Source organism: Mugil cephalus, chromosome 15 (assembly GCF_022458985.1).
Source record: "Mugil cephalus isolate CIBA_MC_2020 chromosome 15, CIBA_Mcephalus_1.1, whole genome shotgun sequence".
NCBI classification, from domain to species: domain Eukaryota; kingdom Metazoa; phylum Chordata; class Actinopteri; order Mugiliformes; family Mugilidae; genus Mugil; species Mugil cephalus.
This window is the reverse complement of record NC_061784.1, coordinates 4958654-4982714: the sequence shown is the minus strand read 5'-3', so window position 1 is coordinate 4982714 and position 24061 is coordinate 4958654. Positions and strand designations below refer to the sequence as shown.

At 39.0% G+C, this 24061-nt stretch overlaps 1 protein-coding gene across 1 annotated transcript; it reads right to left on the bottom strand.

Moving 5' to 3' along the window:
* Positions 1-1921: 1921 nt before the first annotated feature.
* Positions 1922-13430, bottom strand: hrh2b (histamine receptor H2b). The gene is made up of 3 exons (XM_047606300.1): positions 13290-13430; positions 6416-7241; positions 1922-6236 (listed from the first exon to the last, which is right to left on the bottom strand). The coding sequence occupies exons 2-3, from the start codon at positions 7034-7036 to the stop codon at positions 5763-5765; spliced, it is 1095 nt and encodes a 364-aa protein (XP_047462256.1). The 5' UTR covers positions 7037-7241; positions 13290-13430; the 3' UTR covers positions 1922-5762.
* Between the last annotated feature and the right edge of the window lie 10631 nt (positions 13431-24061).

Genomic DNA, 24061 nt, shown 5'->3' with positions numbered 1-24061 from the left:
CCATGGCAACCGCTGTCCTGTGCAAATCTACTGGGGACAATTAGGACGTGTGACTTAACAAACACCAGCCAGCACTCCGATCAAGTGCAGAGGCAGTATTCACCAGCTCACAATGCAGCAGGCTTACATGGCTGAGGAGAAACCAGAAACTGAGTCTTATTTTAAGTGTTACACCTCGCCACCCACCTTCCCTCCTACTCAGTTGCATAATAAGGGAGAGATTATTTAAAACACTCTCATTACATTGCCACGACAATTATCAGACAGAATATTGGCACATACACAGATTCCAAAAATCCAAAAATCCAAAAGCCTTTCTCTTTCTCCAACGTTACTTTCCTGCTGAATTTTGTACAGAGCAAAATCACTGTGGACTAAAACATCACCTACACTGTGCTCCTTAATGATTGTTCATCAAAGCTGATTACTATCTTTACAACAGTTTTAGTTTTGTGTGAATTAATTTTAATAACAATAGTTATGAATGCACCTCTTAAACTGTGACTGCTGTCTTCCAAAACCTGATATTGGCAGTGTTTCTTTCAGGGTATTTGCATAATCCTTTTCCTGTCATCTGGAATGAGACAATGCAAATCAGCACGGAGAAAAAAATAAGGCTTAGTGTAGCGTTCATTTAAGTCTTCACAGTGAAAGCTGGTTTATGCTGCCATCTGGTGGACACTGTCATTGATGGACGCTGCAGTGAACCACGTGGGAGAAAAGCGCTACCATTACTAAAAGATAGCAGGTGCATAACAGCCCAGGCTAACCATTTTAATGCTTTAATTGGTAATTTGGTGACTGACATTCACACGGTTTATATGTAGATGATCAGAAGGGAAAATTGTGTTAATATAATGTTATTGTTTGTATGTACACAAAAATAAATTGTTCACAAGTACAGTAAAACAGAGGCAACAGAAAGTTTAAAAACAGTGTTACAGTTACTGGTAAAATGTATTAAGCTGGTGAAAGAAGCAGTAAAAATCGGTGAGTTTTGGTACGTATTCGTGTTTTACAGCAATATTTGTAAAGCTGAGTCTTAATGATAAACTGCGTGTTTATTTTGATAGTGACATGGCAGTTAATCATTGTTCATGAATGGATTCATGGAACCAGTAGAGTGGAAGACTGATAAGAAATCCTGTTTTAATGAGGCCTGTAACATATACTATGCCAGTTTACTATAGATTTTAAAGGTAGCCAGACAAAATTGATCATTTAAAAGTTGCGAAGTAAACCTGGGGAGTTTGTGCCTCTAATGGTCTTATATTACCTGGTCTGCCCAACATCTAATCCAGCCTTGGCTTGCCATCCAGAAGTATCATCATTCCCTGACAAGATACGACATTCTGTAAAACTGCTCTTTGCATTGATTAAACACATGAGACATAATGGGAAGTTGTAATATGAGACTGGCCCACAGCACACAGTTTAATGCAGTATTATGATGCTGCTCCTGCTGTGTTATTTTATTTAGTGATCACACTAATTACATTAAAGCAAGATTCCTCATCTTAAACACATCCAAAGACGCTGAAAGGGATTTTTTTGTTGCCAAGACCAACGATGCTGTTGAATTGTTTAGGAACTTGTGGGGGGAAAAAAATACGTGTCCAGATGGAAACCGTTATTTAGCAACAGCAACCATAAAGCTATAAAGGCCCTACAGTGCATCAAGGGATCTCCACAGCTCACCCCGAGGGGTCCCTTCATACATTTCTCTGGTGTGGATTCGGGGGAAAGTACACGTACGTCTTTAACAGCAGAACCTGGCCTTGCCACTGGTTAGGTTATTTCCTAAAACACTGTAGACTCTGAACCCATTGTCCGTATTGTATTCACGTACAGACACACACCAAAACAATAATAATGCAATTATTGACTCCGGGATAAAAATGCTGTCATTTGTACAGCAGGTGGGAGTTTATTTATCTTTGTGCAATAGAGATTCAAGAGGAAATGATAAGGTTCAAGCAAACAAAGATAACCACAATGTAAATGAGAGTCAACATCCGAGATTACAGGCCTCATATAAATAGTAATATTGGATCAGTGAAGCGATACATTTTCATAAAGCATGATGACGCATACTGCACGACCCCATACTGGCACTGTGGGTTTCTTAACTATGTTTACACATGAGCGGAAAGCACATTTTAACAATTGCAGAGAGTTCTCATGGGGTTCCGGAATCTGATAATCAGTTGTAAAACCACTGATGTTTTTTTTTTTTGCATTGTTCCGTTTGATCTGTTTTCATGATGTCCAAACCAGCACACTATTCATCACCAAACATTTACAGTAACACAAAACCCAGACGGATAAGATTTAACTACATACATTGATAAAAGTTACTTCCCATTGCAACTGCATTTCAAACCAGAACTACTTCATTTTTATAACTTCTGCGCTAGTTTGTTATACGCATTATATCGATAATGTCTGCAATCACTGATTACAACACACATTGTTTCAGACAACATGCAAATACAAACATTTCACAGACAAAAGACAGAGATCAACTATTTCATTTTTCATTTCATTTTTTGGCAACCAACAATCATTTCAAAACAAACAAAAACAACAACTTGTGGTATAATTACGTTACGTTATAAAGTAAATGTTCAACAACAGTTGTTCAGTGATTGTTTGTAGCGGTAAAGTTAATAGTGGTGACAGATCCACACCCTGAGTCTGATGGTTGGGGCGTTCACTGGCATCCAGGCCATGCTGATGATGTTGTGGAAAATAAAGTATTATTTCTGTATAGCTCTCAAAGAGACGCAATAAGTACAACTGGATCGCTGTCCTCAGTTGCATCATCTCAACTGGAGGTGACTGTTCTCACTGCGGATGGTCTTCGGTACTGATCATGGAGCAGCTCTAGTTTATCTCCACTGCATCGATATATCACAATATCCCACTGAATTACAGTTCACTCTTGATATGTTGTGTTTCAAGTAATGTTAAGTATTAAAGGAAAATAAATGTTGGCACGCAAATGATGTCTGAGTATTGCACTTGATTGACGTAATTAAGCGAATCTGAACCATTGAGTGAGTATTATTAAATTTGAAGTTGATTGTTGATTTCAGAAGGGTGCAATTTGTGTCAAGTAGTGGACACTAAATGAAATTAATTTAACAAACTTCGACAAAATTCATTCATTCAAGCATTAGTAATTAAGTAGTACAATTTGTTTCAATGTGTACTTTTTATAAGCAAAGGTAATTTATTGGATTTAGCAGCATATAATCAGTTCAAAATGCCTCAGCTATGAGGCAGAGGCATTTGAATGAAGTAACTTTCACTAGCATCCCATTATTTCATTTGTTCTTTCTTTCAGGGTCACACATTTTTTAACTTGGCTAGCAGTGCAGTGTGTCCACCGAGTGCTTGCGGCACCAGTGGGACTTGAGACACCACTGACTCGTTTGCTGGTTAGCTGATAGCTCTAAATCCATAAAGTTTTCTTGAACTGCAAAATCTTGTTTAATTCGTGCAAAAACAGACACGTGATAACTTTTCGACATGTTGAAACGAGCGGTGAGGTTGCTAGGCAATCCGGGAAGTCATTTTGCCAGTTGAGACGTGACTTTCAGTCAGAACTTAAACATACCATTTCTTTTACGGTTTTCCACGTCAGCACAAAGTCACGCATGTCGCATTTAAATCATATAAGCAGACCTCCACCTGATGGATTGCAGCGAGTTTTATAGAGACGCTGTTTAACCCTCAAGAGGCTGCACATGCAAAGCTTAAACTCTGACAGTCTTACCCTATGCTCCCGATGTATTGAACATGTGTGGGAGAAGTAGTTGTAGTTTGAAAATCTCTGGTATGCCTCATCAATTTTACTGTCCTCCAGCCGGTAGGTAAATCACTGCACTTAACCCAAACAATATGTCACTATGTAGGTATCACTTCTTGTAATATTACGTGATCGGTTCTCCTCAGCAGCTTCCTCTAAAATACAAGTTGTAGGTAAGGGTATTTCACTCCCTCTCCCTACTTTAATTCAACTTTAATTCAACTTACGCTGACAGCACCATGATTGACATTAACATTTAATTCCATTCACACTCGGTTTGCATTGATACTGACAATTCTTGAAAACCACACCCGTGTATGCATTCACTGTCTAAAGACACATGTACACGTACACATAGACACCAGTAGTATAATAATCAACAGCATACATATGTAATGGTTAACAGATTAATTATATCCTATTAAGTTAGGTTAAAGAGTAATTGTGAAAAAAATAAACATTTAAAGAATAAAAACTTAATAAATATGTTAGCTAAATAGAAACAAATGAAATTCCATTATTGTATCTATTTTTATTTATTTAACTTACATGTGATATATATCAATGCATTTAAAGCTATATAAGACTATTGTCTCCCCTTCTGGCATCGACGGTGACTACACAGACTCTGACGATATGTGTATAGTTCCTCAGAACTTCTATTTTCTCTGGACTCTCTAGACAGAAAGAACTAAACCACTAGCAACGTGTATTTGCTCTTGCACTTGATCTTTTATTTTTCTAGGCTGTGATTCTAAATCATCCTATTTTTGTTTTTCTTGAACACTTCTTAGGCTCTATTTCATTCTTCTATTTTGACCATCATTTAGGTTATTTGTAACACCTGTTTTTGCAGCATTGGCTCCACCATACTCACAGTTGTTGTCAGCTAATCTGGAGCTTTTTTTGTGATCAACTTTTTTGTTGTCTCGGTTGTTAATATTCATGCCATCTTCAGCTTTGGTCAACCAGTCATTGCTGGTTGATGTTAAAATGCATCAGTACCTGTGAGCTGGCACATCATGATAGTAATTAAAACCTCCTGTATACCAGGAAATGCTTAAAAAAAATCCTGATTTTGTGAATTTGTTTGGCAAGTGACTGAGTGTCTATTTGTATCTAAATGTCTCCTACTTTAATTCTATTGTTATTTTTTAACAATTAGTGTAATAGACTATATTTGCATCACACATCCTCTTTCGGCATTATCTTGACCACTGTAGGCAAGAAATGTGAGTGAGTTACAATGTTAGGGTCTTTCATTTGTCAATGTCTATGCATTAGAATAACAAGCAACAAGTCAGAGAAAAGGAATCAGCTTCACTGACTCACAAATGAAGCAGATCTTCATCACAGCTGAATTTAAAAATACACTTTTTCCGGAACATCTTGTTCGGTAGCAGTTAATCTGTTGAAACATCCAGGAAGTCCTTCAGGTCACCCTGCTTGGGCCAGGTCAAACATACACATATTGTACATATCAAATGAGCCTGCTGGTCATTTATTCACTTTCAGTGGCAGGGCTGAAGGGAGAGAAAATAAACAGTCCCGAACAATTTTTAACCTCCTGTGTCTCCATGCGCCTTGCTGGGAATTGTATTGAGTCATTCATTCATGCAACTCGGATTTGCACTTTTTCCTTTTTCTCTTTTTTACAATTCTAAAAAACAGACATTGAAATACTGCAACGCGCAATGTGTACAAAACCTGTGATCTATAAAATAATGTGTAATCTAGAAGATTTTGTTGTGTGATATCAAATACACCAACAAAACAGTTGTGTAACGTTCTTAGTTTTGTGCCTTGAATCGTATAATCTTTGGCACTAATCGTCTTAACTTGTGCTGTAAATTGTTAGCTAATCTGGTACTGCGAGTTGAGCAAGTTTCACAATCATCACGCAGTAGTGTGCTACCACGCTGCGGTCCATCTGTGAAACAGAAACCAGTCATCTCAGCTCACCAGGGACGCCATTTCTCTCGTGAGGAGTGAGGTGCTTCTCCTCTGTTTCTTTCTGAGCCGTGTTATTATGTTTCTCAGACTGTCGGGGGAGACGTCCATTAGTAAAGGTCAACCGTTTATGCACTGACACAGGGGTGAGTTGCCGCTTTCTGCGTGACGGCCCTCTGCAGCGAAGAAGCTCTGCGTAGGCCTTGCGGAAATCCCTGTTGAAGGCTGGATACAAGATGGGATTCAGGGCTGAGTTAAAGTAGCCCAACCACAGGACCACAGAGTGAAGTGTGTTAGGGGGGGTTGTCTTTTCCTCCATGCCCATGCAGATGAAGAAGGTGAAGTAGGGGAACCAGCAGATGATGAAAGCCCCCAGTACAGCCGCCAGGGTCACCGTAGCTTTGTGCTCTCGGGCTATGGCTGCAGTCGCTGTGCGTGCAAACGATGGGGTTGCAGCACGGATACGCCGCACCTGAAAGAATTGGTTAGAACATGGATAGAGAGCCAAAAGAAAAAATTAGATCTTGGGATTGATTTTGGATCACCGAAGGGTATCACGAATTGATTTCTGGAATAAAAAACTCAACTAGGTGCAAAAAGCCTTTTATATGTGACCTCAGCAGGTTTTACAAAATCATAGTAAACACTGACCTGTTCTCGTGCCACTCTGAATATGCAAAGATACATTCCACACATGAGCATCAGTGGCAGGTAAAATGTGCCAAAGGCATAAAGGAGAACATAGTTGTTATTCCATTCAAACTGGCAGTAGCGTCCCTCCATGTTCTCATCCCCCATGTCCCAGTCTGAGTGCTGCACTCTGTAGTCTGCCGTGTTCCAGCCCATGTGGATGGGCACAAAGGACACAGCTAGTGACAAGGCCCAGATGGCGGTGATGACCAGCGCTACTCTCAGAGGAGTAACTCTCTGGGAGTGTCTGAGGGGAGCTGAAATGGCCAGGTATCGGTCGACGCTGATCGCCAAGAGGGTCAGGATGGAGGCCGTGCACAGCATGACATCCAGCGAGATGTAGATATTGCACAGGGTTCCTCCGAGGGGCCATTTCCCACTGCGCAGCTCCAAGGTGGCAGAAAAAGGCAACACCACCAGTCCCAGCAGGAGATCCGTCACTGCCAGTGACACCACGAAGCAGTTAGCAATGCGCCACAGTCGACGGCTGAGCCCAACAGCCAGACACACCAGCATGTTTCCACCTACGGTCAGAATGATAAAAGACACCAGGACCAGCCAACGGAGAGCTGTGGAGATCATGATGTCCTCCTCCTCAGGCACTGGGTCACTATAACAGTACTGTGGTTGGTGTCTGAGTCAGAGTCTACTGCCAATTCACCGTTCCCTTCAGACAATCCTCTTCATGGCGCTTAGATATAAAGGGAACCAGGTTGAGCGGAAAGAACATCCTAGCCGTCAGTTTTTCCACAGTGCCTCTGCCATAGATATTGAAGTAGACGTGTCCCTGGTGGGAGCAAGAACAACAGTAATTATTTAAATAGATGACCATGTAAATGCACATTTAGTATTTGCACAGTTCATTAGTAAATCATCTTTATCCATCTGACATTTAAAGAATTTTAAAGAACTGCTGCTGCCTGTTAAGAGTCAAATTGCCCAAAATGCAATTCAAAATTAACAAAATTCATGCAAATGTGTTAATGTGCTGTTTACAGATAATGGGCTGGGGTAATGTCAGTATCAGCATAATAACATGTACAAGAAAAAGCACATTTTTTAGTACTGGTCATTTTCTAGATTCCATTTGTAATGCTGAGTTACACTGACCAATCATATTTGTGCCAACTTTTGTTGCATGGTCAGTCCACGTCCATGTGGAGGTTAAATGAAGCTGAACATCTCGACATAATCCTGTTGGCAAGCAAGTTTGTCACATAAACCTCCTTAACTGCAACTCAGTTTGCTCCTATCATGTCGCTAGTTGGCCTCAAAATAGGATCAGTGCAGGGAACAGAAGTCTTTGCCCAGATATCTGTCTTTTGATCTCTTATCTGGATATCCGTTGACTACTCTGGAAGCACTGGAGGATTGACTGTTGCTCCCAGAGTCTGTCGTCAGACTATAGCCCATGACTGAGGATACCGCTACCCTCAAAACCCACAGATGTGTAAGATAATTTGAATAAAATGGATTTGAGTTGGGTGTAAATATTCCCGTCTATATTATCAACAGCATATGCTTGAATCCACATTTATAACACACACATTTACTCAGGATGCAGGGTTGGTTTGGTGTCATGTACATCTCAGCCTTATTTGGAGTTTTTACTGTACACACAAGAGAACTCAGTCGTAATCATACTAGTATTAAAAGTCATATTCACTGGAGAGTATTTACACATATCTACTGTATATAATTACCAGAAATGATAACACAAATAAACCATTACAACACAAGATTGTAATACGTAACCATTTATATTCAGGTATTTATCACTTTCACACACAATGAAACAATTTTTTTTGTCTGTGTGTATATTTCCACTATATCTAATATTTTAAGGCCTAACAAAGTCATTGATATCCCACAATTCAACTGATGGTTGAGAAGGATTTCTCCATTTTACTATAAGTTTTATATATGGATATGACTTCGCTGAAATTGCACAGGCACTAGAAGTACACTTATCTATGGGAAAAGAAATATAAAAATGCTGGACTTGGATGGACTTCAACACAAAGAGAGTGCATGTGCCCGTGTACACACGTAGACTATGTTGTGGTTAGAGAGATCCTCCCTGGAGACAAGAATATTTATTAGAGGGAAAAACAGTGGGCTGCACCACATTCTGCAATCTCTGTCAGGGTAATGCAAGACAAGATCATAAAAACAATCATAAAACATTCTGTCACAGTCTAAGGAGTCATATAAACAAATCTAAGCTCTTTAAGTGCACGACGATTTGACATATCGACAAAGATATTTTGCGTAACCACGTAGACTGTATTAGACACTGTGAAAGACACTGTGTATATCAAAATAATGTCTTCAGTCTGGTAAGTTTTTCTCACCTGATTGCTGTGCTTGCACAAATGTCACTTAACACTTTTTTTTTCTTTTGCATAAACACATGTCTGAGTTAGGTGTGATCAACCTTGTTCAACAGGTTCTTGCTCTGTTTTCTTTGACACGCTTGTTCAAAGCCCCAGCTGTCCCGCCAGAAATCGAGGCTGAGCTAACACTGACAAATGCAACTCCTATAGAGCTCGTTTGGTAATAAATAAGCTAAATCAGTTTCCAGTAACCGCTAATTTGATTTGAGGATGTCGGCTGAATGTGTTTTTGTGTCTCATGTGTTCTTCCTGCATCACCCACAAGCTTTAAATGCACTCCAAACTGAAATGAGTCACATGAGCACAGGCACAACTGCACTGCAGTATTGAGCCTTGTCTCATCTGGGGGAGCTTAAACAATTGTTGACAGTGTACCGGTTACTGCTGTTTTCCAGTGCTTAATCCGTTTCCTTTTTACACTCTGACCACCTGATATCCTGCTAAGAAAATTATTTCCCTAATAAAAGTTTGGTCACCTAAAAGCTGTGGTGGCTTTTATAACAGCCGGCTGACACTTGATTTTAAGAGACTACATTGGGTAAAAAAGACATGTTAACACCTCATATCTGCTATCTCTATACTAAAGAATATTCCATTAAAAAACATTGCATACACTCTGAGTACAATATTTAACAACCCATGCGTTAAAAATAATATGCATATATATATAAATATGAAATATGCAAGTGCCTGTTTATAGATAGCAATCTATAGAGAGCTTTTTTGTTTTTTTTAGTGGTCCTTGTTGAAATAAGTGGTAATTGTAGGTGGGTTTTTATAAATCTGATTTGAGTTTCCAAATGTTTTGATCAATAAAGAAAACGTCAGTCAAAGCTTTTTCTTCTCTTTACAGCTTTACAGCAGAAAGAAGTTTGGCACAAAGAGCCAAAGTGGTGATATCTGCAGAGAAGAAGAAGAAGAAGAATATATATAATTCCCATATCTTCCCACTCAATGGATTCTTCAAAAGGTCTCTGTTTGATTGAAAATTCCTTCCAGTTGGGTCAGCCTGTTCCCCATAGAGGGTTTTCACAGCAAGTCATCAGCGTGTCATCTGTGTTTTTGGCTGCACCAATCAGGCAGACCATGAAAAACATATGGAATTTTATAGACTGCCAAAAGTTACTACAAGTCAGAAAGAACAACGTCAAAATCTGAGCAAAAGAGGCACTTTTGGTTAGCAAAGCTAAACCAGGATCTATGAGGCAAATGTCTGTTCGTCACATTTCTACATTGACATTCATATTTTTCTAGTGTACTGATAATAATATAATTCATATCAGGTTACCACATGTGACATATTGACACACATCTGATGACCTGAGCACCCTTAATAGCCTGCTACAGTAGCAACACCGTTCTTAAAATATAGAGCCATCTGCAATGATTCTCATTGCATTCCAGGTGAAAAGTCTGATGATCCAGATTGGGTGCCATCTTTTGGAATGACAGGGCAGAAAAGATCACCTGAGCTTCATATGAATTATATTATTGCCATAACACTGGATAATCAGTTAAGAGCCACTACTATATACATTTCATTTACTTGACAAGAAATTGACAAATTCGAATGTTGTCCAGACTTTGCTTTGTAGATCCTAGCTTCACTAACCACAAGCTCCTAACTTTTGGCTACTGAGTGAGGCGTTTGATTTTCAGCTCTATCATGGCCACTGCATCTTCATCCCTGAAGTTGTACATGTCTTCTTATGCGAAACAGGAGCATGCCCAGATGCATATGACGTGTGAAAAGAGGTGAAAGGCGTACATTCTGTCTGCAAACAGTATGATAAGGTATCAGCGTCACCGCCTTTATGAGTCATGTGCAAAGGGACGAACTGTTAATTCATGTTTAGTTTAGCACATGAGATCTATAGTTAGTATGAAAGCAGGGAGAATCAAAGGAAGAACCAGGTTTCCCCAGGAAGGGGTTTATCTTTTTTTGTGTAGTAAGTCTTAGCGTACTCAGGGTTTTCCAGTACAATGTATTAATGTGATACTATGAAATGACAAAAGAGACAATGATAAGAACAGCAGCTGTAGGGTTATGGTCTTAATGTTACGGGGTAGGAAATTATGTTGGTGCTCAAATAATAATTTCTAAATTGATGACTTTGATAGTATATAATTAAAAGAACCCCTCACATTTGTTGCCTCCTTCAAAATAAAATATATGATTTTCTAAAATACTGAAAATAAATCCTCATCTGATAATTCTAAAAACACGCATTTACTCAAAAACATAGTTCCATCCTCACCGCCTTCATCTTCTTGCCCAGTTAAAGAGAAAAGATTTGATTTGATGAAGCTTTTTGACCTTCCTGACCTGACCTTTTATGCCCTGAGTTTCACCTCTCAAGTCACATACGACAAACAAAATAAAAAAAATATGTTATGCCAATGTTATGGGCAACAGTGTATAATGTCATAAATATGTTTATGACATGTTCTTACTTTACTGTCCTGTCATTTAATAAGAAAAAAAAGAGATAATCTGTACTCAGTTATTTGATCACGAACCAAGTGCAAACATCCTTTGTTTAACTTTAATCTCCAGCCATGTCACATAATATATAATATACTGTATATATATATATTTTATTTTATTTCATTATTATTATTATTATTTTTTTTTAAAGAACTTTAGAAAAGCATTTTTTCACCTACTCCTCCTCCTGCCATTGAGAGAATCCAAGGTTTCAATGGTTTTAATGATGTCAATACATTTCCCTCAGGGATACACACTTCTGGTTTCCATGGCGACTTTGCAGTTCACCTGGAGCCGTGTCCCTCGTTGTCTCACTACACTCGTTTAACGCCATAAGAAGCAGGCTTTATTGGTTAAAAGTCCATGAAGAGTCAGAGGAGATTTAATATAGAACCCCAATAAAAACAAGTCTCCACTGTCATGTAGTACTGGTGCCGACTTGATACAAGACAAAGGACAGACATGAAACACAATGCTGCTGTACCATGAATAACCTAAGATCATTTTACCGTTCCTTGTATAATTTATTTGGCTGCTTCCCACATGGCCGAGCCTAAGTGGAAAAATGAGCTGTGATCAATTTTGAAAATATAACATATTCCCTGAGGCAAACAGGCAGTAAACCAAAAAAAAATATATGAATTTCATATCATGTTCAGAGAAATTCAGAGGTCAGTCAGAAGAACAAGAAGGTTACAGAGTTTAATTAAGTTTGTCATCTGATAGTTACAATAGACCTCTTTGATGTATAAATGGCACCTATTATGTCCTACAGGCTACTTACATCAGCTGTCTGCACAGACACACTGATGGCCAGGTGTAAACTTTGGCCCCACACAGCACTAACACAGAGATGCACATCATGTCCCTATGTTTATTTTATTGCTTCTTCACAATTACCAGATGAGAGTTACAAATGAATCCACTGAGACGCTAACCGTTGCTCTCCACTAAAAGTCTTTTCAGCAGCTGTTTGAGTCTCTTCACAGCAGCCACAAAACCAAAGTATGGATATCTACTGCATCATAAAGCAAATTAAGTAGGTATAGATAAAAACGTACCAAAGTATCCGGGCGCAGGGCCAGCGACATTATCATCAATAATTTATCATCTGTAAAGTGAAACCACCAACAGCTGGGAAATCATCTGGTAATCTGCCAAAGCGTCATCCAAGGAGGAGTTATAGGATTTATTTTCAGTGCACTTGTGTTCGTGTCTCGTCTTCTCGAACCAAAGCTTCTTCCATTTGTTTTTTTCTCTCTGCCCCATGAGCCTAACCAGGCTATATTGAGTCCATTAGGTGGATCTCTAACATCACTTTAGAAACATAAACTTAATTGCTTTGCGGCTCTCTCTAACAACTCCCGCATGGTGATAGTGCTACAATATCGCAGCTGTTTGGTTATTTACAACTCAGTGTAAGTAATCAGCAAACCTGAAACACTTTTATCTTCTACCAGGAAAAAAGTCCCTTATTAATTTGTACTCATATTATACAGAAACAAATGTGAATTGAATCTTAGAAAAATACAAAACGAGCAAAAGTACCTCATACGAAATACAGGGCGGAAAAATCCGTGTTCTAAAGACCGCTAACCATATCCAGCTAAATAAAACAGGACACTTCTAGTTAAATCACAAACACTCGCAAACTCAGTTGTGCAAAGTGTTTCATGGACAAAAGCACGTTTGCTTGCCTTAGGAATTGTGCGTCTCAAGGCTGGTTTTGATGAATAGACTAGCTGATCTACACTGCTACTGCTTAATGAAGACTAAACCAGCCGCCAATAGGCTGTGAATGTTTAACCAAAGAAACTGAGACATAAACGAATCACCAAGCAACAAACGCATACATATACTGTATGTAAGTCTGCACATGTCTTACAGCCATACCCCCTCCCCTCCTCCACCCCTCAAAGAAAAAAAAAGAAAAAAAAAGTTGTAGACTCACCTTCCATGGTTTATCTTAAATCTCAGTCAGATCCTGACTGAGTCTGTGAATTTCTCATTGACATGAATAAAGTATCTATCTGTCTACCTAGATTCTGTTTTTATTCCCAGACCATGAACACTCTCCTCTGGTTCCTTGATTCTGACTATGTGTGAACTCTCTCTCTCTCTCTCTCCTCTCTCCCCCCTCGCTCTCTCTCCCTCTCTCCTCCCATGTAAGTGTAGACCGGCACATGTTTCCAGCATGTTCATTTCTGACTCCCCCTAGCGCACCCATTCATCCTTTGATCATGAGAGTTTTCTCTGTTTTGGATCCCATGCTGAAATTCATTTCCCAACCGTTTCAGCACAGTCACATAAACGAGATGTGTATCAGCGTGCTGTAGAACTGGATAACTTGCCATATTTTATCTTGATAAGGTAGCGATAAGGCAATAAGCATGTTGTGCTGTATCTCATCGCTTGCCGCAGAATGTATTCCTGTTGATATTCACAGTACTGGCATCTAGATCACTGGTAGTCAGTATATTACAGTCTGCAGAATATATATGCAACCTTGCATAAATTGGCCCCCAGGTTCACTGTAGCTTTGCTCTTTTAGTTCAGCATGCTAACATTTGCTAAAAAGCACAAAACTATAAGTGGAGTTCGGCTATATTATAGTTTCATTTAGTCAGCAAAGTAAAGCAAAGTATGAAAATTAATGCTCTTTTTTCTTTCTTTGCACTTCAAACCATCAGACAGGTGCTGGGATATTAATGTCTATAATCTTCAGGCTAGCGCCTTGCATGGCTACACATGTGTAGACACACTTTATTTATTACATTTTTCCTCTGCTTGACGTTTTTAGAGCTATACTATATTTTATAAATGTCCCTAGGGGATTTAAAGTCAGCTGTCCCATAAAGAAAGTCACAGATTTTGCTAGTTGTTTACTCTAGAGTATATTGTGCTGTATCCCTAAAGACCACTTACGACATGTGATATCCCTTCAACACCTTCACTATTCCAGCTCATGCAAATGGTTTCTTTCTTCATCACAGTAATGTTAATGGCTTTTTGCAGGTCTCATGGCGATAAAGGTCAATGCTTTTTCACGTTATTGCTGACCTTGCCCTGCTTGGCCCTAAAAACACAAGTTAACAATTAAAGAAATCTGGATAATATTGCCGGCTGAAGGCTGAAGAGATTAAACAATAACATGAGTAACTCGGAAACTTTGTCACCCCGTTGTAGCGAGGAGACATCATCCTTCCAAAACTCTCTTCAACGTCAGATGTGTTCTCAAACTCAAGTAAACTTTTTTTTTTTTTTACTAGTGATTGAAATATGTGATAATATGGGTTAAGAAAAATAACAGAGAGCAAAATCTGTGTTTCCTTGGAATGCTAATCCAAGGGGGAGCCATAAAATATTTGTGTTATGGGAGTAGGAAAAGGCCTGAGAATAGGCTTGTAAGAATATTTGTTCATCTAGAAATAGCAGTGCGCCGTGCTTCATAAAGCTGAACCGGGTCGATGGGGGCAACAGAGATCCATTTTTCAAGTGAACAACATGTTAAGCTTTAAGAATGTTAAGTCAAAGGGTAGGGATTAAGGAAAGGCTGTTTATTGTTACTCTAAATAAGTGAAGTAAATTTGGACGGACCACAAATTAACCCCTAGTTACAAAAGTCAGTGTTTAGCATATTATTATATATTATTATAACCAAAATGAACCATGAAACACTTTTAATGTAGCAGTTCTCTTCAGACAGTGTGAATATGGAGGGTAAGGGGATTCAATTCTCTGTCCAGTGCTGACACAACGTTTCAATTACTCAATGCTCCCACCTGCTGGACATAAGTAGTCATTGACGTGAGGTCTCTAATGAACTACAGGAGACGAAGGGAGAAACAAGTCAATTAGCTTACCGAATATTTAAATCTGTATGATACACAAGCCCCCACTTTATAATTATTTAAATACGCATTCATTCATTTGACATTTCTTGTCTTCTCTCTATTTAAAATGTAACAGATATTCAATTTACCTTCATACAAACCTGTGTAAACACATTCACGTTTAGAACTGGAACTGAAGCTTTAATTTTAAACTTAAACCATTAAAGGGTGATTTGAAATGATGCAGATTAATGTTGACTGGTGAATAAACTAACTAACTTTAGCTACCTTCACACGAGCGTCTCCATTTCAAGCCACGTAAGCCTTCCATTTCTTCATTTTACAGAGCTACTTTGAAAACTAATGTTATGTGGAAAATGCACAACTATTTGGAAAAAATAATTCATGTCACTGTGACAGATAAGCTACTATTTAGTTTGATGAGTGGGTGAAATTTGCTTTATGTGGACAACAACGAAGTCCTACATCTGCTTCACTTAAGATTCACTGTGTAGTCTTAGCACTTCAGCATACGATTCATACTTTTATTTAAGGCGTTTATGCAGTTTACTCACTGTGTAACATATGCTTTTTGGTGTTATCTAAATGTATGTACTGTATAAAGCCACCTTCTCCAATGTTATAACCTCAGATCAGGAACAAGACTAAATCTTACTCTGTTCAGTTACCCGCCCTTCCTACGTGTGCCTGCACTTTGTATAATGGTTTACTTTACACTCTGGTAATGAAAGCGTTGACGTGTGCACTTTAAAAATCTCAGTTATTCTCGCTGTAGAATATTCTTTTTTCTTGAGCAATAACAGGAATTAATAAGGTTTTGCAGCTGTATTAGCTGTCAGTCATCAGCCTTCACTGTGGTGTGCTAACAAGAGGAGAGTGAGCCTCAAGAGTTGTTTCTTACTAACAAGCTTTTTTTTTTCTCGCTGATTCAAGGCCGCTGGTCTGACCTGCTCGGCGTTGCTGCGCTTCCAAACCCGAGCTTTCTTCTACCATCAAAGCTGTTTTTTAAAATGAAGATACCTATTGACGTGTAAAACAATACTCTCATGCTCTGATTAGTGATTTACCTTTTTATTAATAAGCCCTGCTCTCATAGTTTTTGTTTCATGGTTGTTGTATAGTCTTTATATATTTACATTATGTGTTGTAGCTTTGAGGACTGAGACAATACAGTTGAAATTATGCATTTGATGGTCAGGGAACAACTTGATGCCATCCAAAAGTTCAACTGTTTGGGGCAGCTGTAATCTAATGATTAGAGGTGCCATTGGGGAGTTTAAGGTAATGCAGAGAGAGAACTTCCCCATGTGGGGGTGCAATTATCATATAAAGTCAGCCTTTGGTTTGTTCTCTTATTTATTTTCTATTCCGAAGCAACCAATATTTAGAAGAGAGAGAGGAACTGGGGAGGAGTCATCCTACACCAGACATGTCAGTAGATGTCTCAAAGAGAGACATACACATAAATAATGCGTTTAGCTAAATACATTATCATAACGTGTGGAAAAAGTATGCATTAACCAGACTTTTCCAGTTCTGTGTGTGTGTCTCTTTTTCTGACGCTTGGCCAAAGCTTAATAATGAGACGAAACCTCCATGCTGTACTTATTTTTCATTTATTTCTTTAGGTAAACACGTCACATGGTTAATAATCATTTCCTAGCATATTATGCCCTTGCATTTGTGTGGAATCACTACACTAATCACTAATTTGTCAGCAAATCAAATTGCTCTCTTATAAAGGATGTGGATTTTTAAAAAATAAAATAAAATAAATACATTTTAGGCTACAGTGATAGTCTGTGTTGATTAAGGAAAACTATCTGGTGACTGAGTAATTCAATGTACAGATACTATGCTAAGTGTGATGAGATGTGCCAAAATCACTGGTTTGATGCGATATTTACTCATTGTTATTAATGTGACCTCACACAATGTTGATGGAGGGAAGTCAGGAAGCAGGGAAGGACAGACTAGATAGTGTTTGTCATGCATGATTATCAAACCAAATTACATCGCATTTATGGCCATATAAAACCCTCAAGCAATTGCCTGGTCTCTTTTTTATGGAAATTCATTCAGCACTCTCTCCTTCCTCTTCCATTGTGCTCTGTCATATTACATTTCCATCCCAAGGGAAGCCAATCTCTCACATCTCAGTGGATTACTGCCTCGCTAAAGTCCCACTGGAGGACACTCGACCCAGAGAGAAGAAGTGAGAGTAAACCCTAATCTGCCCTTCTCTGCCCTGTTCCACTCCTCGCTGTCCCGGAGGAGCACTGCCAGTGAGTCTCCACATCAAAATGAGTCATTAGTTCTGTCTGTGAATCAAACCGGCAGCAGTGTTTCCTTATATAGAGGAGAAACAAGAAAGAGACATGTTCATATTTGGCGGGTATCGCAGGAAATAGGCTACATATTAATGAACCAGACTGATGCAGACAGACACATAAATGCTGACATGGGAACTAAAATCAGCTTCATACTTTCGACTGACTGGAAACTTGGCATAGCTGGTGAATGTTAGGCATTTAGACATTTGACACTTCACCAATAGCTATTTGTCCATGAAGCCAGTCTGCTAATTTTGCCACCCTGACTTGACAAGCATAATGTTGTCTCAGTGCATCATTATCACCACTGATATAATCTAATTAAATAAAATCAACCCGGACAGACTAATAGATGCTGTTTCTACATTTATTAAATAAACCACATGTGTTAGCTTTAGCCTTATATGTGACCCCATAGGTATCAAGACTCTAAATGGTTGATTCAGTTCTAGAGACATTTCAAAATGCAAACCAACAACATTTCATTACCATTACCGTTACCATTACAATTACCATTACCATTTCATTTGACCCAACATTTTACCGAACACTTACTATTATAAAGCTTGTAGTAAAGACAACATGAAGTAACTCAGAGTAACACCTTCAGGGAAATGCATTGCATTGCAAAAATGCATTGCAGTTACTCAAAAGACCATTTGGAGCTGATTCCAAAAGTCAGTCCCATAGACATTCATGTTAAAACCTACTCAGCTTCCCAGCAGAAATATGTTTATGTCAAAAAAGTATTTATATATAAATACTGGTGTTGCCAGGTAACAATTGTGTGCGCTAACAGGTTGCTTGCTGACTACATAGATCCCTTCATGACCTACGTCACTGTGACGTTACAATGTTAACTGGAGGCAAAACAGATGGAAGCTTGAGGCCAACACAGTCACTTTCAACCATGAAAATGTCATCTTGCTGTATTTTTTGGTTGCTGGTATTTTGTTGTGTGTTTCACAGGTGTACAAGCTGAAGTTGCATTTACTACGTTACCCTCCACAGTGGTTCTACTTACTTCTTGTAATATCTTTGATTGAGAGACAATTTCATAAAGACAGACTAGACTTCTTCCCCTCTGTGTCCTCCTTTGGTAAAATTGTCCATCCAGTGAGTGAGAGGGTAGGGTTTGATGATTATAGTCCCATCAGTCAGATTCAACTTAAAATAACACTCATGGTCTCGGACAGTGAGTGTGAGAGTGAGAGTAGTATATTCTCTAAAATATATGTTTTCCTCGTCCATTCGTGCCAAAACCAAAGCCAAAGCCAGTCCACTGAAATATGCTAATCAACGTTTACAGGCTATTGTTTCAGATGTTTTGCATCCAGTTAAGTCCCGCCCCTCAAAAAAAGTCATATTGTTTACAAACCGTGAAGGGGTGTATAGGTGTCTCTGGCCTATGAAAGCTCCGCTCATGCTCCATCTCTTTGACTACTTTTTGAATTAACCAGCAGGATTTAGGTGGAGGGAGGTGCATTCAAGATAACCACGGCTGGTGCCGCCCTCATTGAGATTCAAAACCACTCTTCAGTCTCAAGGGAGACTTCACAGAGGTTTGTTCATCTTTGCTTATAGTTAGTGGTCCACACCTACAAGCTGAGAGGCAGATACTTTTATAAGAGTTGTATTTTGATAAAGATGAATATCCACACCAGTGTACAAGGCAGAAATAAATGCCTTCATGGGAAATGCCAAGTTTATGGGAGATGCCGAATGGTCAATACGAGGTGATACCATGAAATTCTGGAAAATAAGGTGAAATATTTACTTCTGACATGGATTTTTAGATATAAAGGCTCTTGAAAATAGAAATAGAAGCATTTTGAGCTACCACCTACAGCCACATTTGTGACATGCGCATTTAAGTTTGACACATGCTCTGACTACACCGATTAGGCATAACATTATGACCACCTTCCTAATATTGTGTAGGTCTCCCTTGTGCCTCCAAAACAGTTGTGACTCATTGGAGAATGGACGTGGGTCTTCTGAAGGTGTCCTGTGGTGTCTAGTAACAGAATGTTGTTAGTGGAGGCCTTTGGACCTTTGGGTTGATGGAAGCGGCCTCTGTACTTACAGATACTTGAACAGTTTGGGATCTAGTGAATTTGGTGGCCATGTCAACACCTTGTGCTTTTCTTCATTCTTTTCTTCACTTATTGTGTTTGTGTCTGTGTCAGGCTGCATCCTGCTGGGGTGGGGTAATGATCAGTGGTCAGTTGTATCACATAAATTACAACATATTGTGAAGCTATTCTGACAAGGTCCTCAAATCAAGGTCCTCAAATCTGGAGGTCTTTCTTATTAACAATGCAAAATCTGCTTAGTTTGACTGCAATCGGATGGATGGATGGATTGATGGATGGATTGATAGATGGATGGATAGATAGATAGATAGATAGATAGATAGATAGATAGATAGATAGATAGATAGATAGATAGATAGATAGATAGATAGATAGATAGATAGATAGATAGATAGATAGATAGATAGATAGATAGATAGATAGGCTAACTGGAGCACATGTACAAATCCACAGTTCCCTGTGCTCAATAGATGAATAACAAGCTCGTTTGCATAAATTTCAGTCTGAAAGAATGTTTGTCAGTGAACAGCAGGCAGCCCCGAGAAAAAAGCACTACAGTGGAAATGATTGTCCCTTCTGAAACTGTCTCACATGAAGTGGACACAATATAAATGATTAAAACCTGGAAATTGTCAGCTTTATCTTGGAGACTAACAGAAACATTTGTTTCAATATTTCAAAAGGAACACGTCTGGGCCAAAGAGGTCTTTGGGAGGATAGGCTAGTCCTCGCTGGTGTGTGTAACGTTTTGTGCAGCGCTGTCTTGTCAGATGATTAGCATATGTTATACTGGATTAAAACCATGCCAGAATTATCGGGGCCACAAAAAGCTTATGGTGGTGCAGAAATGCAAAAGAAATGTAGATGAGCACCAGTGGCCTTTCTGTGTGAGTGTTTGTGATATGCTTTCGTGTTCGCTTCAACTCAGTTGAAATGCTGATTACAATTTCCAGCTTAATGGTTTATTTGGATATTAAAATCACCACAGGATAGTTAATCTTTTCTGTTGATATCTACCATGTGTGAAAATAGCAGGTACAGACCAAATTATATCTCATCACGTCCACAAGTTCTAAAACACAATAATAAAAGGTCATTCATATCGTCTTGATCCGAAACATTCATAAATTACCTACATAATTTGTAATTTCCACCCAGAGTTTGATCTTATGTTTAAAAAAAGTCATATTTGATGAACAGTGAAAACATATAAACATAATGACTAGTTGTTTGAGACCTCTATAGTCAGGAGATTTTATCCTCTGAGGACAATAAGTGTTGAAGTAATGTATCTCTTACCTGCTGATGCAACAGCATTAACCACAGTGAAAGACAAACAAGATGACTGGCCAATAAAGCTAACCAAAGACAGGTAAGGAAACTCCTTCCTTCATGAAGGTGTCCACTCACAGGACACCTCTCACTACTCTACTTCTTCTCGTCAACTGTTGACTTAAATGAAAACTGTAAGTACAAGAGGTCAGATGGATGCTGTATAGGCCACTGCAGAGTCAATGCTTCTATTGGACACAGGGTGCAAAAGAAAATCTTCAGGACTGTGATGGGCAAAAGTGTGTGCACCATAGCAACAACAGATAGTAAGATGCATGATGCTGACAGTGAGCTCAGAAAAATCGCTAAATTGAATTCCCAGTCTCTAATAGCAGACTCATTAAATAGTAGGCACTGTTTATTGTAAAAAAGGGCTGACTTGCTAGTGTTAGCTCAGCTACCTGAATCCTGTGACACTCATTTTGCCCCTGATACAGGCCTCTAGCGGTTTCTCCTTTATCCTGTATTATCTTTGTGGACTCTTATTGGAGTTACCTCCCAGTCCTCAACAATAATGGACTCTCCACTCTGCCCTGTTGTTAATTCCTGTGAATAAAATAAGGTGCGGGGGAGATTAGTTTGCTATATGAGCACTTCCTCTCTGCCGTTTTCAATGCACAGGTACAGCAGTGTACACTAAAGCATTTGAGCCCGAGAACTGGCAGCTGCCCACGGCTTTTTTTTTATGCAGGGATGGTGAAAGCCGTTGGACCTCAACCAGACGGACCAGTGAACCAAAATAATGAGCTGAAAGTGGCTGAGGGCTGCATAGAGCTGCAGAGCAGGGAGTTGGCAGCATGAGCAGAAGCCTACCTTCACCTTATATGAAGTCATTTGATTCAAAGTTAATATTAACATTGTCATTTATGCAAGACTGAATTTATACTGCGTGGTTGGCAGGTTTTAGCTGGTAATTAATCTAACAGCTGTGTGCTTCATAGATATGCTCATTTTACTGCCCTCTTTGCAACTTACACATTAAAATCTTCATTTTAGAAATGAAAGTAGAGTTCCTTGAAAGCTTGAAAGGAAAGAACATAACAAAGAGAAGTGGTCCAAATGACCGGGTCATATAGAGTATACTGCGCCCAGATGCCTAGTGAATTTTTGATGAAAATGGCCCGTAAGAAACGTTGCTAAACTCCGGATATTTTGGGTCAGTAAATGAAGAGAAACGCAGGTTTAAACAGATGAAACGTATGAGTAAACAAAAACAGACGGACTACACAAGGGAAAATTGCTCCTTAAAGAGCAGCTTAAAGAGTTTATTTGTGCTTATTCGGAGGGGTTCACGGTTAAGTGCAGCAGCACAGCAGTTCCATGCCTGGCTCTGAATCATTCCCTGAGAAAGACATGTTAGCAGTGATTAGGTAATTTCCATATATGTCTGCAGTTCTATTCAGTGAAAGCACTTCAAAAGCTTTGTAATCATATTTTGTGCAATTATTACATAACTGAGACACAGCAAATAGTTCTTCTCCAACACTAAGTGAGTTGCACTGATTCTTTTACAAGTAGAGGCAGAGTTGGGACTAATATTATAGAGCCACTTGTCTTACCGTTTTAAAATTTAATGTTTTAATCTTCACATAGGACTGTGGCTTCATTTCCTGTGAAAGATGTTCTCTTCTGCTGTGGCTAGTAATATAAGTGCAATATGTTTTCCAGCTTGTTTATGTTTTTGTTTTATGGGCCCAATTTGTCTTTGCTTCGAAGGACTCGGGACTTGCTGTTGGTGCAGGATCGTTTAGCAGCACCACTTTTCAAAATTAGCAGGCCCGCCTGCAGAAGCTTAGCGGCCCTCTGCACTACTGATAGCCAAATTTTGAAAAACACTGGGCCATGAATAAATCTCCTAACTAATATTTTATGCGAGAACTGTATTTATGCAAAGCAATCTTTTACCATTACACACAAAATGTAATTGTTCTTCCACCTTCAGCTAAGACATTTTGTCTGACACTACTTTATGCAGCTCATGCATAAAATACTAGTTGGATGTATGAATTGTTGAAATAGGTGTCTTTGGGATGGTTTCTGACAGAATGTGATACATTTTCTCATTTTAATGCCCCGTAAAGCCCATTTCACAGTCAAAACTACAAATTCTTCAACACTGCGCTGCACAAATGCACTCCCATTGCATAATGTAGTACAATGGAACCAAAGCTTTTAAGCCCCCCCCACAAAATCTTCATCTGCAGTGCATCTACTAAAAGTAATAGATCTGAGATTTGAGTGGCTCCTCACAATAAAACCAGCTAGCTGATGTAGCCTTGAGCCACAAAATGCCAGCTAGAACAGTAAGTTAGTAGTAACGGTCTACACTTCCAGCCTCAACTCATTTTTATATTTCAGTCCAACATTTATCCTCTATAAATTCATGCTTTTCTTCCGAAGATGTATGTATGAGTAAAAGTATGCCATTATATTACATTATCAGAAGTATTGTTTATGGATTTGATGCTGAAAATGTATTCAAAGGTTTGACCGTTAAATCAACACTGCAGCTTTGCATGCAGTGAAAACCTTTATCATATAGCTTTCAGAACTGTGCTACCTGCTTCAGGCTACACGTCTGTTACTGTTTCTGTGAGCTCATATTTCCCTCTTGGAACATTGTAGCAAGAGTTTCATCCTCAGTTGCTGTTCCTCCTTATTAGAGGAGCTTTAATTAAAGTATCATCTGTTCTGGAGTTTAATATCGCAGCCTTTGCCTGGTTTACTGCTCAAATAAATTGTGCGTGTCCCTCATAAGCCTGTATCCAAACATCTCCAGTTCTTGTTCCCCTTCCATCGATAAATTATGAATACTTCTGCAAAACCATCCACGAGAGATGGCTGCAGCTTGCTTCGAATGAACGTGTGTGTTCATGAGTGCTCGCATGTGCACAAGGCCGTTTTGTGCGTGACTCATGCTTCGCTGCGTGCTTTGGTCATGTCATTATTTTACCTGGGAACCTTTTATGGAGTTCAGATTGTTTGGGGATTTGGAGACCATCAGCACAATTGGCAAAGGCATAATGAACGTTTCTCTATTTTCTGCACCCTTGTGGCCAGTTTGTAGTTGTAAAAAAAAGTTTATTCATTAAAGGTTTATGTCTTAGC